The 15,011-nt window shown below is 42.2% G+C and overlaps 1 protein-coding gene across 1 annotated transcript in view; it reads right to left on the bottom strand.

Annotated features, from left to right (window-relative positions):
• The window catches only part of GRB2 (growth factor receptor bound protein 2), a 50,112-nt gene extending 35,107 nt beyond the window's left edge, over positions 1–15,005 (bottom strand). The window contains exons 1-2 of the mRNA XM_041486527.1: positions 14,964–15,005; positions 9,970–10,192 (exon numbers count right to left, since the gene is read on the bottom strand). Of these exons, the coding sequence (XP_041342461.1) occupies positions 9,970–10,047 (78 nt within the window). The 5' untranslated portion in view covers positions 10,048–10,192; positions 14,964–15,005. The remainder of the gene's footprint in view (positions 1–9,969; positions 10,193–14,963) is intronic.
• Between the last annotated feature and the right edge of the window lie 6 nt (positions 15,006–15,011).

The raw sequence follows: 15,011 nt of genomic DNA, 5'->3' as shown, positions 1-15,011 counted from the left end.
TAAGGATACATCTTGTTCAAGTAGTCTTTGAGGACATGCAGAACATTACAGAAACAAAATTTAGCTGTGAAATATGTGCACAACAGGTTCCCCTAATACAGACTGGATAAGGCAAATTTGTCAAGCTGATGTTCGTGTCACCAAAGTTCAAGCATTATTCAAAGGCAAGGTTGGGAAAAAGAACATTTTAATTGCCAAATTTAATCTTTAAAAGTGTTCACTATCCTTGGGTGCCACTTTCTCCTCATCTTCCTCCTTGCATTTGGTTCTTTTCCCTTCTTCTGCAACTGCGGGATGCACTTTGAACCCTTGTTTCCCTCCTCCCTCCCAAGAATTTCCTTGATTAGTTGTGCCCCAGAAGTAGTAAAGATTAGAGCACAAAACCTGAACTGCACAGGAGTTCAGGGAAATACCTCCCGAGCAAAAGTGGCAGATTTTCCAAATGTGCTCAAAAAAGGTACACAATTCTGCAGCTTAAAATCCTACTTATTCTAAAATAAATCCACTTAGACTAGGAATCTAAGCATAGCTCTTTCCAAGCAGACCATAATATATTGTTAACAGCAGTAAGTAAAAACCAGACCAAATGGTTAAAGTATCATTTTCATATTTATGCTAAAGAAGGGTAGGTAACAAAAGAATACTCAAAATTTGACTGTACATCAGGACTTATAATGGCAAAACCTACTCAAGCTCAGCAAGAGTTGCAAGAATTTAAAATTTTGTGCCAATTTCTCACAAACCAGAGGGCTGACTAGCTCATACTACAAGTCTTCAGTACTAGCAGAGCTGCTATGATTAGTGGAACCTGCTGTCTCATACATAACTCATGAAGAATTCCCCCCTTTCCTCCCAAGGGAAACAATTTTGCATAACAGCAGCACGTCGTCCCCCCCCCAACCTGTAGAGTTTTAGTACAAGTCAGAGCAAGAAGTAGGTTGGCTCCATGGAGAAAGCATGAATTCCAGAGACAAATTATTTAAATAAGAGGTTTTAGAGACTAACAGTATAATTACAGTTCAGCTGAAGAGAGGGGGAAAAAAAAAAAAAAGCTTTCTGCTCTCTCTGCATGAGGTCCAGCTGCAGTGGAGCCAACAGGCAGCTCCCAACACTGCGTGCAGGCTGACACGAACTCATGCAAACCAGTAAATCCAGCAGGTACAAACAGAATATTTCTACTCTGTTGAGTATTCTCTTATATTTTATTTATAAAGGGCAGTAACATTTGAACATCACCATTCTAAATTAATTACTCCACAGAGACTGACAATCTACTTCCTAGACAGAAGTAGCTGTTCTTAGCTTTTGCCTTATTCCAGTCACTGTTCTGATCTGCCACCACAGGATCAAAACCCAACTGATTTCATGAGTCCCCAATACCAAGACTATTTGCTCTTCACAACCTCAAACAGTTGGAGACAAAAGAAACCAAGTTCAGGTACAGAAATTCAAGTGAGCAGTCATTATTGAAGGGGATAAAAAGCCTCTTAAGCTCTTCAAGACATTTAAAACATTTTTCAAATGGGCTTTTAGTCAGTATCTATAGAAAAACACCATTCTTTTCTCAAAGAGAGACATACTGGCTGAGGAAAAATATGAACACAACCATTTAAAATGCAAATTTCAGATGCATCTAGTCACTAATCAGGAAGTATTGTAGAGTAGCATCTGGGATTCAGGAATATAATAAATATCCTAAAAATAATTTTCATGAGCAGTTTTGGAGACTGTCAGATCACTTTTTGCTCCATTAGAGCTCAGCTGTACAACTCCATGTGTTTAGCACATGTCATCATGAAAAAACACATTTTTAAGTTTGTTAAACCAATTCTCACTTGAGTTGTCAGATGGTGGCACCAATCATGCATACAAGCCATGGGAACAAGTTCAGGCTCCACCACAGACATTCTGCTTCACAACGTTTTCTGTTCCATTTGAACACCTACTCCTAGGAGGTGTTACAAAATGTCTTCGAAGCTGAAGGCATGTGCCACTCACATATTGCTTTAAATACTCAGCAACAGGACCTCAGCAAAGAGCCTCAAAGTGACAAACAAGGACAAGCCCCAGGCTTGGCAGATTGAAATGGACAATGCTGCTGGTCTGTCTAAAAAGATTTGGCCATTTGAGGGAAAGAAACAACTTTATCCAGTATTTCCCAATGTGGAAAATGAAAACAAAACCAGCCCACCCCAAAAGTCATAGAAAGTATTCTCCTATCCTATTTTCTCTCCCAAGAGCCAAAGCATCCAAAATTCACATTGATTTCCAAGTGTATATTAATTATTGCAGTCACTGGTGCTTGCCCACCCTGGGAGATAACTGCCACTGCAGGACTAGCAAAGGAAATGAAACAGCAAGAACAGCTGGGGGATAAAGCTGCAGATAAGAACTGTGTATCAAACTGCTGCAGTATCAGTCTCCTGATCTACCTTCAAATGCAGAACACACACAAGTCACCTACTCATTTGCATTTTAAATCTAACACAATTTTCAGAGAAAACTGGAAATGATAGAGATCAAAGGCAGCTTTCCTAGCAAAATGCTAAATGAAGCAAGTAAAACATAAAACACTTGGGCCTAGTGCCTCTTTTCACTAGTGCCCCAGTGAAACAGATAGCTACAAATGCTCCATTTCTAAGTCTGTAAGACTGGGCAGAGAAAGAACAAATGCATTCCCTTGGTCACTTTCCTATGTCAATATTCTATTCCCAAGTCACAGCTTCATCTCCCTGGCTAGGACCCATCCCACTAGCACTGAAAAAAGGGCAAGGGGAAGAAGGGGAATAGGCCTATCCTCTGCTACAGTGTGTTAATTAAAAGTAGCTGCTCAAACATTAACTAACAGCAAAGTATTCATCCAGACTCCTGTGTGAGCTTTGTAATTCACATCGAATCCCACAGTGGGGCTATCTTTAGTCCAGCCACCTCGAGGTCAGCTTGGCTGTAGCTAAAGAAGATCCAGCCCCTTCTCTTGACCACACAATGCAGACAAACCCATGGACCTGAGACACCTCAGGTGTCAGTGCTGCAACAACCCTCTGCTGTCACACCGGGAAAGGACATTCTGCAATTCAACACCACAGACCAGAAGAAAGGTGATGCCACAAAGACACACAGGACAAACTCAAAACTCATCTCCACTAGGTCCTGTCTGCTGTAGAATCCTTTGCTGATGTGAATGGCTTTAAATGTGTTTTTCTGGGGGAGGTGAGGGACATGTGTAGGTATGTTGGTTGGATTTTTAAAGTTGTTTGTTGTTGCGGTTCTAAAATTAGCTTTGATTCTTCAAACTTTTAAAATGCACATAAATAGAATTATTAAAAAATTAGCAAAGGTTGTAATTCAGGGATAAAGAGCAAGTATGGAAATCTGCCATCTTCAGTACAATAGCTTATAATACAATACTTCAGTCTCACAGCAGCTGTGAAAATGTCCAAACATTATTTTTAGTAGCTCTTCTAGTTTAGATTTCTAGTGTAAAATTAATCCAAGACTGGTAAATTAAAGCCCCTTTTTGCTCAATTTGAGATTATAAGATTTATTTGCTGCAGTGTTGTTAGGGCACTAATTTTCTTACACTTTCATAAAATAGGATTAGTTTAGCCCAGCACTTTTTTTCCCCTGAAGTTCAGGCTTTAGTATTTGATTTACGGTATGTAGCCCCTGGCAATTTTAAAGCACAAGGGATTTTATCAAGGGGTCATATAGTTCACTCCTTGTTAGGCTGAGCTCTACACAGAAAAACTGGATTTCTTATCTTCCCTTCTTAGTTGGATTCTTATTAATTGCAGAGAGAAACCAGACAAGTCTGAATATCACTACAAACAAGATCCCTCCTCCAGCAATTAGCAGGACTCTGCACACAAACTGGAAATCTGTGAATACACAGATCCTTAATACATGCCACTAAAAATCATAATCTTTCTTTTCTTCCCTCAAGCTGCGATCAAGCTCTTACCATTTTAATTTAAAACAAAAAATTAAATCAAAGCTAGTTCATTAACACCCAGGATGTCCAAGAGTAACAGATGTTATTGATCTGAAATTCTCACACAATCCCTAATCACAATAGTTAACACAACAGAGATGTCACCTGACCGAAGAGGGGAGGCAGCATTTTTGTGCTGCCAGTAAATAAAAACAAAAGCATGTCACGTTTGTTGCAGTTTGACAAGCAGGTTGAACAAAACAGATAAATAATTTATCAAGCCAAAATGTGATTTGCTGCTATGCCTGTGCTAACACTTGTCTGTCAGTCCTGGCACATCACAAGCTGGACCTTGCAGAGAGGCTGTAACAGCTCCTCCATTAAACTGGCAAAGGCAGCTGCGCTTCAAATTAGCACCATCTCCCTGGTTATCACAAAATGCAACACGTGCTAAGGCAGTGCCACAAAATCAGCTGAGCTGACCACTAGCTATAGTCAGTGTTTGTTCAACACTCAGAACTCCTGCAGCCTTCAGGTAGCTCACAGAGCTCATCTTTTTCTGCTTTAAGGGACAATCATCATAAAATAGATAGATAATCATAGATAATCATATAGATAATCAGCAGCCTTCAGGTAGCTCACAGAGCTCATCTTTTTCTGCTTTCAGGGACAAGTTTAGATAATCGTCATAAAAACCTTCTAAATAAAAATAAAGATGCCATATTTAAGGTGGAATGTGTTTACTCCTTGCTTGCAAAGACCACTTTACACCTTCAGACTGGAATACTCCATAACTATGTCTCCTGCACAGAAATACCTTCAGCAACACGGTCTTCATCTAAGCAGGTCCAAGCTCTTCTACAAATACAGAACACACACTTTATTAACATCAGCTATTTCTTTCCCACACACTTCATCCTCATGCCTACAAAAGTTGGCTAATGGAACATAACCCACCTTCAGATTACTTTCATACATAAGAGGAACAGTATTTGAGAAGTTTGCACTCAAACCAGGCCTTGAACACTTTGGCAGATCAGAAGAATGCAGCCCCTTATAGCACCATCTCTTTGTGACACAGATCTCTAACTGCCAGGCTGCCAAATCAACTACATTTCAGGTAACTGTACTTGGTTTTATGTCTCTGTAGTGTTCTGACAGTTTTGCCACCTTAGACTGCAATATCAATCACATATCGATGGCAATTATCATCTTAATTCAAGGCCACCTGCCAGGGAACATGACCTAAGCACACCTCTACAAATCAACCATCACACAGCAGAGCTGCCACTCACTAAGTCACAGAATAATGGAGCTTGGAAGGGCCTCTGGAAGACACCCAAGTCCCCTCCTGCTCAAAGCAGTCTAATTAGATTAGAGTGCTCAGGGACGTGTCTGGGTATCTCCAAGGATGGGGATTCCACAACTTTTCTGGGCAACCTATTCTAATATTTGATCTATTTCACGATAAAGCACATAGTGTTTGCAATTTGGCTGAATCATTAATTCAGAAAATTGTTTCTCACACATTAAAATCATCAAGACCACAGAGAGTCCATCCCATTACAACAAATGGGAAATGATGGAGGAGTGTGTAAAGAAGGGAGAGAAAAGATGAATGTGAAGACAGCTTCACTCAAACCAGGAAAAATACTGGCACATCTCTTCAGCATGCCTTGATCTTCTGTTCTGTAGGACAGACACCACGACACAACAGCCAATGCAGGTGAAGTCACAGAGGAGGAAGGGGAAAGAGCAGTAGGGAGACATTGCTCCCCTCATTTATCATCTTCCTGCCTCTATTTGAAACTGTTCCACTCTATTCTGACACAGAAAAATGGTTTTCATGCAGGAACTGAAAATGCCATCTCAGCATCAACTGTTAGCGAACACTCAATCCTCTTAAGGGCTGACAAAGAAAATAAGTGTGGTGACAAACACTCCTGAGGACAGAACCTGTGACGACTGTCAAGTGTATGATCAGAACGGGAAAAGTAATCTTGACTTGGCTGAACCAAATTGTGAAGTGACCAAAATCCTATCAAGGAAATCTTCTTTTAGCACATAAGGAAGCTGGTTTGTGTATCACACAAAAGCAAAAACCTCAGAATTCAAGATGATGACCTTTTACTTAAAACACCACCTGGATAATTTGAGTCATAAAAACAATCTCTAAGCACCCCTGAATTAATTATGATGACATCTACTGGGAAAAGTAGATTATTCACTTCAGAAAAACACTTTCCAGCTATGACCAAACCCTATGACAAAAGAGAAAGAGGAAATGGAGCAGTAGTTTACAGTTTAAAGACAAAACAATTTTAACATGTAAAATATTAATTAATATGTTTAGTGCTCCTACATTAACCCCACAGAAACAGTTCTCAGAGCCCCATGGCTTTAACTTTACACTTCTGATTAGATTTAGGAGTAGAGAAATTACAATGAGATTACAAAGAATGTGATTTTTCTTCTCTTTTCTCCTCCTGGTTCCTGCCAAACCATCAACATGTATTAGATACGCTTTAGATCTGAGTATTTGGCACTTAGCAAGAAGGCTGATAGTTTTGGGGGACATAAAACCTGAGTAACAAATACCGAGACTGAATTTAACTCCTCCAAACTTCAATATATACAGAAAAAAAAAAAAAAGGTGAAGACTGTAAAGGCATCAGGACAACTGTAAACTGTTCCAAGTGAAAAAACAGTAAATCAAGATTTCAAGTAGGAATCTCTCAGGTAGGAATTCCTCAGCTTCCTTATTTACTTTTTAAGTAACAGGATGGGCCACCTTCACCCCTCCCAGCAGGACCCCAGTCACCAACAAGTTCCTGTGAAGCAACAGGAAAAGCATGAAGCTAGAGAGCTGCAGCACTGTCACAAGGAAGCAGCAATCCTGCCTTTCTTTGGAAAAGGCTCAGCAACTAGTATTTAGAGTATGTGAAGTTTAGAGAAAGCTGTCAGTGAGCATCTCCTGAGAGGCAGTACCACATGGTGCTACACAGCCACTAGGCAGAGAGCAGGGGACCCACCGTCCTGCCAGGGTTACAGAAACCATAGAAGCAGCTTTTACCATGTAGTGCCCACAAAAAAAAAAAAAAAAAAAAAAAAAAAAGGCCAAGCACTTTTCCTCTTCACTCAGCTGTTTTACAATTGCAAGCCAAAGGTCAACTATCTTCACTCACTTTTGGAAACCAGCCACAAGATTACTAACAACCAGCTTAATGGCTCCAGTTCAAGTGCTATTCAATCAGGTCCTGAATCTGTGGGTAGGCAGCAGTAATGGCACATGACATCATAGGCAAGTTATCTGCTGAGGTCAGAGCAGCCAGACTGGGCATCTCTGCCTTCTCTCCTCACAGGGAGAAACATGGACTTCCAAGGACTGGGAATTAAACTGTTAAGAGATTTTGTTCTTGCCTTGTGTGACATATCATGCTACAAATCAATCCTGTGCCATCCTCAAATGGCCAGACCTGGTTCTCTGGAGTGCATCACCACAGAGATGAGTCTCACAGTTAAAAGGCTTCACTATGCATGAATAACACAAGCCCCCAGCAAGGGACACTGAAGGGTCCAGGTGCATTCAACATGTTACAAGTTTATTTCTCTTCCCAACTCCCTTGAGGACAGGAGGATTGACCTGGTTAATGAGACATCACATAGGGCACATGACTGGGATACCCTGAGATTTCTCAGTCATGAGCAGAGCTCTAACAAACAGATCTGGCATTTTGGGTGGAAATTAATTTCCACAACCACAAACACATTTGAAGTGAAACAGATTTTTCAAAGCAATAAAGTGCCACAGAAGCTTGTCAGTATGGGTAAACTGGAACAGTTCTAACTTGTTTGGATTTATTTGTCTGAAATTTGCCAGCTTTACACAGTGAATCTCACCACAATGCACAGAACTCAGCTCAACGATGTGCTGAAGGATTCCTGTAAGTCCTGATGCTTCCATTGACTTTAGTGATAATCATGAGCAATTTACCATTTCTATGGCTCAGATTATGCATCAATGATGTAAACATGTAAAATTTGTGAACATTTTCATATGAATATGAACTGAAAAGAAAGGAAACACAGATTGAAGAACTGTGCATAAATGCTTTGAGGAAGTATTCAGCCCAAGTTTAGGGTAAAGTAGGAAAACCCTTTGAATTCTAGGAAAAATATAATTATTAATGCAGTGTAACAGCATACATGTTTATATTTGTGTGACAAAACTTGTATCTATGGGATGACATCAAGTAGACAGGACTCAAGAACATCTTACTATCAGCCACTGTGCACAGATGCAAGACTTTTAACACAGACTATACTTCAATAACACCAAAAAAAATTATTTTCCCTTGAATTCTTAGAGAACATATTTTTAAACAAATGAAAATTTTATTTTTTAATGTACTTAAACTTCTACCCCAAACTAAATGAAAAGGGCTGAGAATACACTTTACAATAAACTGCATTTCATTAAACTTCATTTTTCCTTCCTGTTCAGCATTTTCTAAAAGCTGACTTCAGCTATGCTCTACTTCAAATACACTGTAAAAGTTGAGGGCAGCTAGTAGTAACTCAAAATAGAAGAATACAGCTCAGGTTAAAAAAAAAAAAAAAACCAACCAAAAAACCCCCAAGGTTATCACAAAAGGTTTCCAAAATTCTGACAGTCTCAAGCATTTAAAAATAGCCCTAGGAAATATCCTGGTAATTTACACACACAGTGGCACTGAGGTGTACAGGTCTAACAGGAGTTTTCAGGCCAATTATGGGGCAGGGATGTGTAGGACACACAGAGATGCAATCATTTTATAAGTTAAAATCTCAAAGCATGATATGCTTTAGCAATCTTTATCTGTTTATTGCCTCACACTTTTAACAAAGCCATAATTGAAATATCAGCTACAAAAGATACATATTAGGTTTACCCATACAGGTTATTTTTCCAGCTTATTTTAAAATAGTAGTTAAAATCAAGCCCTTTCCTGGCAAAAATGTTGAGCAGATGAGTAATCCCACTGAGGTCTGCAGGACTTGATTTGTCAGCATACACAGTTACAGCCTTACATCTGCAGGAAAAGCACCTCTCAAAACTGCTTCTACGCTAAGCATTTTAGAAAAAAAACAGCTTAAAGATACCTTAACACCAAAGATATCACGCTAGGAAGGTGAAGCTCACTTTTATGGAGAAATAGTGATTATGAATGAATTCCATTGAAGTATTTTGCAGTATGGCTCTTATTACTTGGAAGAAACAAAGCTCTGAGCTACACTTCACCGAGGCCAAATCACTGAGGATTTCTGTGTTTTACTACCTCCTCAAAATAAAATTTTGGGCTTGTTCTGTGTGTCCAGTTTTATTACAGTTGTAGAAAACTCAACTGTTTTTTCAAATTCCTGTAATATAGCCAAGACAAAGCCTAAAAAGCCTTTGATATATTGAAAGAATTATAGACCAAAATTCCTCTAATGCACTCTAACATTCACTTACATTTGCACAGATCCATTATATATTCAGCCACAAGCTTATCACTCCAGTTCATCACAACTGAAGATAAAACTCAGCTTCAATATTTGACAGACTGATGCTAAAAGATTATCTACTGAGAAATAATCCAATCACTGTTCTTTGATATTAGAATCCTTGGCAGGAGGCAAAGAAAAGGAATACCAAATTGATCTTGATTACTTCATGGGGCTTCCTCTCATAATCTCTACACTGAATTCCCCTTTATCTTGTACTTTTGCTTATTTGCTGCCGTGTTTATGACTAAGTTTTCAAATATTCCCATCTCAGAAGAGAGAACTGAGAGACTTTGGGATGCATGCTTAGTACTGAAACAAAACAGCCTCTCCTGCTCTCAGAGGTGCGTGTGACTGGGATTTAGAAGATCTTGAGGCTCCGTATAAAAAGGAGATGGCATTCTCTGGGGACCCAAAAGACGGTCAGGTCAGACGGACAGGAAGAGACTCGGAGAGAAACTGAACAGCCCAGGGGTAAAGAGGGAACTCCCGAGCCCTCGCCCTCCACTTACCTTAAGGATATCGCCCCGTTTGAAGCTCAGCTCGTCATCCGCGGTGGCTTTGAAGTCGTACTTGGCGATGGCTTCCATGCTGGGGCTGCCGCGCCCGGCGGTGCGGGCGGTGGGCAGGAAGCGCTCCCCGAAGCCTCCGCTCCTCCCGCGGCGGCGGCTCCCGGCTCCGTGCGAGGCGCCGGCCCCGTCTCTCACATACAGGGAGGCCGGGGGACGATCCGCCCTAGGGGAGGGGGAGGAGGAGGAAGAGACGGGCCATTAGGGGAAGTGGCACGGATCGATGGCCGGGGCCGCGCCCAGCGCCGCTCCCTCTGCCCGGCGCGGCGCGGCCGCCGCTTCCTCCCGCCGCCGCTCGCCCGGGCCCGGCTCGCCCGAGTGACGCGTCCCGCGGCCAATGACAGCCCCGGCGCTCCCGGGGGCGGGAGCGGCACCGCCACCGGCCCGCCGGGAGCCACTGCCGCTCCTCGCAGCGTCCCGCGGCGGAGCCCTGCCGGGCGGGCCCTCCCCGCTCCCGCCTCTCCCGGGGATCTCTCCCGCTCCTCGCAGCGGTAATCACAGCGATGTAACGGGGGGAGGACGTGGCCAGCCGGCCTCCCGAGGGCCCGGGAGAAGAGCCCCGGGCACGGCACCACAGAACCGGCACAGCCCGCGGTAGGTGGGGGATGCGCTCCGCTCCCCACCGGCTGCCCTGGGAAAAACCCGTCTGGAGATTCGCTTATGGTTTGGGTTCTGCCATTCATACAGCTCATGTCGATTTAAATACAAGCTAGACAAAGCAGAGTGCTATTGGGTTTTTGGAATGGAAATGCCTATCAGAAAGTGTCCTCAAATAATATGACAGGAAGAAAAGTTTGGGCTGACTTTAAGTAAAAGCAACCATGCTGAAATTCCAGTGCTTTGAGCAGCAGAAAACGTTAAAAAAATCTTTGTAATTCAGTGTGACAATCACCAAGTTTGTGTCTCTTACCGGCTGGGAGAAGACATTAAATCAAAGCTGGCAAGTCATATATACACACTGAAACCACTGAAAAGGCTTAAATCCTGCCCTCAGGTTTGAATAGGAATGATTTTCTATAACTCCAACTATGCTTGATAGCACAGAAGCTAAATAATCAGAAAAAAAATCACCAAAACACAAGAAAGTCTGTAAGTTAAAACCCACCATGAATACCCCCTTGAAGAGCTAACAGAGAGCTGGCACTTGTCAATGACAATTCAAGACTGAAGAGATCTGACAAACACTGGTGAACCCACGCACCTGCTAATTCAGGCTCTGTGGTTGTGGCCCAGAAAGAGCCCTGCTGCATGCAAAGGCAGCAGATGGCAACAGTAATTTTTCATTTCAGAGAAAAACCTGCCTTACATAAATACAGTTCAGCAATTAACATGCTTATATTCCATGAGCTCCATGTTTGCCCAACCTTCAGCTCCCTGTAGAGAATAATGAAGCTTGAGGCAAACACTGGAACTGAGATTCTATCACAGGAATCTGTCAGAATGAGAGGAAGTATTTACAGGATTCACCTTGATCAAAAAAAGACCAGCTTAGCAGGGTCCCCACATGGACAGAGCTTTGGGATTTCTCTGGTCTTCCTGCAAAGCACCACTGAAATGTCAGCAAGGCTGAAATCAGAGTCACCTGTCACAAAGATCCTAACAGAACAATCTCCCTGTGCTACCATAACCAGTGGAAATAAATGTACTGGATCCAAGCTTCAACCAACACACATAATGAAATCCATAAAGTGGATCATCTTAACTACATTTTGGTAATTATGAAGGACTTAATTTTAGTCTCAAGGCCGATGAAAAACCTTCTTTCTGATGTGAGTCTTCCACATCATACCAGCACACTCATCCAAACAGCAGTAATTATTCCCCTTCACCAGATGTATTTTCTCTTTGCTGCTTCTACTGTGCTGTGTTCACCATCTCCTCACCTTTCCAACCTGGCCTCTTGGGGTTTGTCAACTGATGGTACTGATAATTTTCTGCTATTATAGCACCATTAAAGGGCAACATCAATGACAGCGTATGAAGCAATGGAAAATGTAAACTGCTCAACGCTTGTTGTCTACCCGTCCTGTATCTTTCATGGTAAACATCATCTATTTCTAGTCCTTAAATATTACTGGCAGCAACCTTTGGGTATTTCTAACACCACCACACCACATATGAAGACAAATACCTTCAGCCAAGGGAGCGTGGCTTGAAAACCCCAAGTTCCAAACCTAAGAACGTAACATCAAGTTGCACAACTTAAAGTACACACTAAAGGCTTGAGACATTTAAAGAAAGAAACTGCTTCCACTTTTAAATATTCCTTTTTTGGGGGCACACAAGTATTGCTACCCAGCATTGCACTACCAGCTAATAATTACTTTTTTAAACTGAAGGTGTTAATGCACAAGATTCTTAGAGAAACTGATGCAGCATTTCCAAGAACTACACTGGCATTTCCCTGAGCTTAGTAACAGCACAATGTTGGGAAATTTTCCAGCACAATTCAAGATGAAAGAGATTCATCATGCAATACTCTTTAAACATGCATTAGTACTACTACCACCATCAGACATATTGTCAACATACAAAGGAGTGAAGTTTCCAGGTAACAATTTTAACAGCAGCTGCAGTGTGGAGTAAAACTTTACCCTTCCTGACTGCAGACAAAAGCTGAAGTTTAGGCACTAAAGTTACTTCTGAAAGAGGGAAAAGCTTTGAAAATATTGAACCAAGATACTCACATAGCAAATGTCAGGAAAGGTGAAGTCAAGGCACAATTCCCTTCAAGTCTCTTAAGGAAGCATTTTCTGCTTACAGAAAATGTAAGTTCTTACACACATTCAGCCACGTCATTATTAAAACATGAACAAACCAACTGCGTGAGTGGGGGAAAAAGCACAGCTGCATCTGCTTCAGGCAGAGAGCAGTGCAACAGGACACGTTACTGCAGCGAGCCCCATGCACAGACTGCAAATGGAGTAAGCCTGGTGTGAATGAATAACAGTCCATATATGAAAATAATGATTACATGTTACAAAAATTATCAGATGATCTTGCTAGAGAAATGACTAAGACTTCTCAAAATATCAATGTTTCTCACCTTACTGTGACATGGGTTAAGACTTCCTTTGCTCTTAAAAATACTGGGAGGGGTGAGAGGAAGAAAAGGCAGCAGATGCAGCCAACAGTAAATGCTCATTAGTAGTAGTGCTGCAACCCAGGATGGAATAAAAGTAATTATAAAGACAAACCTCCCTGTTGTGGCCAACAGGAAACAGTTGTCATGTTCACTTCAACAGATATTTCAAAAAGCACACAGGCAAAAGTGAGCTTTTACATTACTCTCAGAAACATAATGGTTTTTAAACAAAAGAGAGTGTTCTCATTGTTCTCTTTTCACTGTTTTACTGCTCTTCTGGAAAGTGATACAGGCAGGAATAGAACAACAGACAGTTTAGAAAAGTCAAGAGAGGCAAGACAGATTCACTGGGAGATTTTGGAAAGAATCGGGTCCTAAACTTCATCAGCTGTTTTAGAACAAAACATTACTGAGGGTGGTAGAAAGAAAAATGTGTGCATACATCATCTGGAAGACATGCAGAATGCAAGTGTCAGACTCTAGACAAAAGAATAGAAAGTTAAAATTGTAAGGGCAGAACACTAATTCAAATTAACCAAATAAGGAAGTATAACATAATAAAGGAACAAAGTGAAATATAAATTATATTATTAACATATAAACCCCAGAACATTCAGGATCACAAATTATCCCCCTGATCTACCAGCTTAAAGTGATTCAACTTCCTTCAGCACCAAGCAGCTCAAGATATCACTTACAAAACTAAGCTACAGCACAAAGCACAGATAATGCTTATCAGATCAAAACATTTTATCAGGTAACAGAAAACTTCACCTCTGCCAGAATTTATTTACTGGCAGTTCTTTTTTTTTTTTCTTCTTCTTATTTTAAACTGTCTAAAACTGCTTTAAATGTTACGAGCTTAGCTGGTATTATGAAATACTCAAAATACTGCATGGCAGTCAACCTAAGAGATGATAACAACTGAAAGCTCTTTTTATGGCACAAATTCTCAATACCCACAGTTGGCACAGAAATGGATTACAAACAACACCGTGTTTGAAGATTGATTAACCATCTGTGGTCCTTCAGATTTTGTCCCTTGACCCCGGGCATTTAATAGTTTTTGAAACAAAGAATTAATTTCCCTAAGCACTGTATCTGTGAATTGCTCTTGCAGTTACTAACTGTGCTACAGAACAGTTTTCACTGTAGGTTATAAAAGAGGTGTCTGAGTCAGATGTTGTGGGAGTTAACAAGGCCGCATCCTTGTCTTGTACAGATTATTTGAAACTATATTGGCAAGTCAAACCTTATCCCACAAAACCAGCACTGGTTCTCAAGAAGGAAGTTCATAAGAGGAGGAAGAGGCCAAGAGCAAAACGACCTTCTCCGTCACAGAAACTCACGACTGAAGCATGACCCTAAATGAGTTTGGAGACAGTGCGGCAGGGACGTTATCCTGCCTACAGGGTACTTGCAGCCTTTTAACCTCTGGAAGCGGCCTTAAGTTATGGAACTCTTTTTGGGGAATACAAAAGATAAGCCCCAAGAACCACGACCGGCCAGCACTCCCCCACCGCAGGGCAGAGAGAAAAGCGACCCCCGCCCGGTGCTCCCCGTACGTGAGCCGGGAATCTCGCCGAGCAGATGACGCCTCTGGAACCCAGAGCTTATTCCAACCACCCCCCACCGGCAGAGCCCGCACGCCCTCCACCCCCCGCGCCCCAGGCAGGCCGGGGCCCGGCGGGACACGGGGCGGGCGCCGAGGCGAGTCCTGCGGAGCTCAGCGAGGAGAGCGGAACACCGCGGGGCGCAGGCCGCGGCACCGGGGGCTCAGCGTGTGCCCTCCCCGCTCCCCGCCCCGGCACGGCCCCCGGTGGGCGGCGGCCCTCCACACGCCCGGACTCACCGCGCAGCGCTGGGCGCTCCCGCCGCCTGCCCGGCCCCGCGCGGCCCG

This window comes from Pyrgilauda ruficollis, unplaced genomic scaffold, assembly GCF_017590135.1.
Source record: "Pyrgilauda ruficollis isolate IOZ18807 unplaced genomic scaffold, ASM1759013v1 scaffold77, whole genome shotgun sequence".
Taxonomy (NCBI): domain Eukaryota; kingdom Metazoa; phylum Chordata; class Aves; order Passeriformes; family Passeridae; genus Pyrgilauda; species Pyrgilauda ruficollis.
This window is presented reverse-complemented; position numbering and strand designations above follow the sequence as displayed.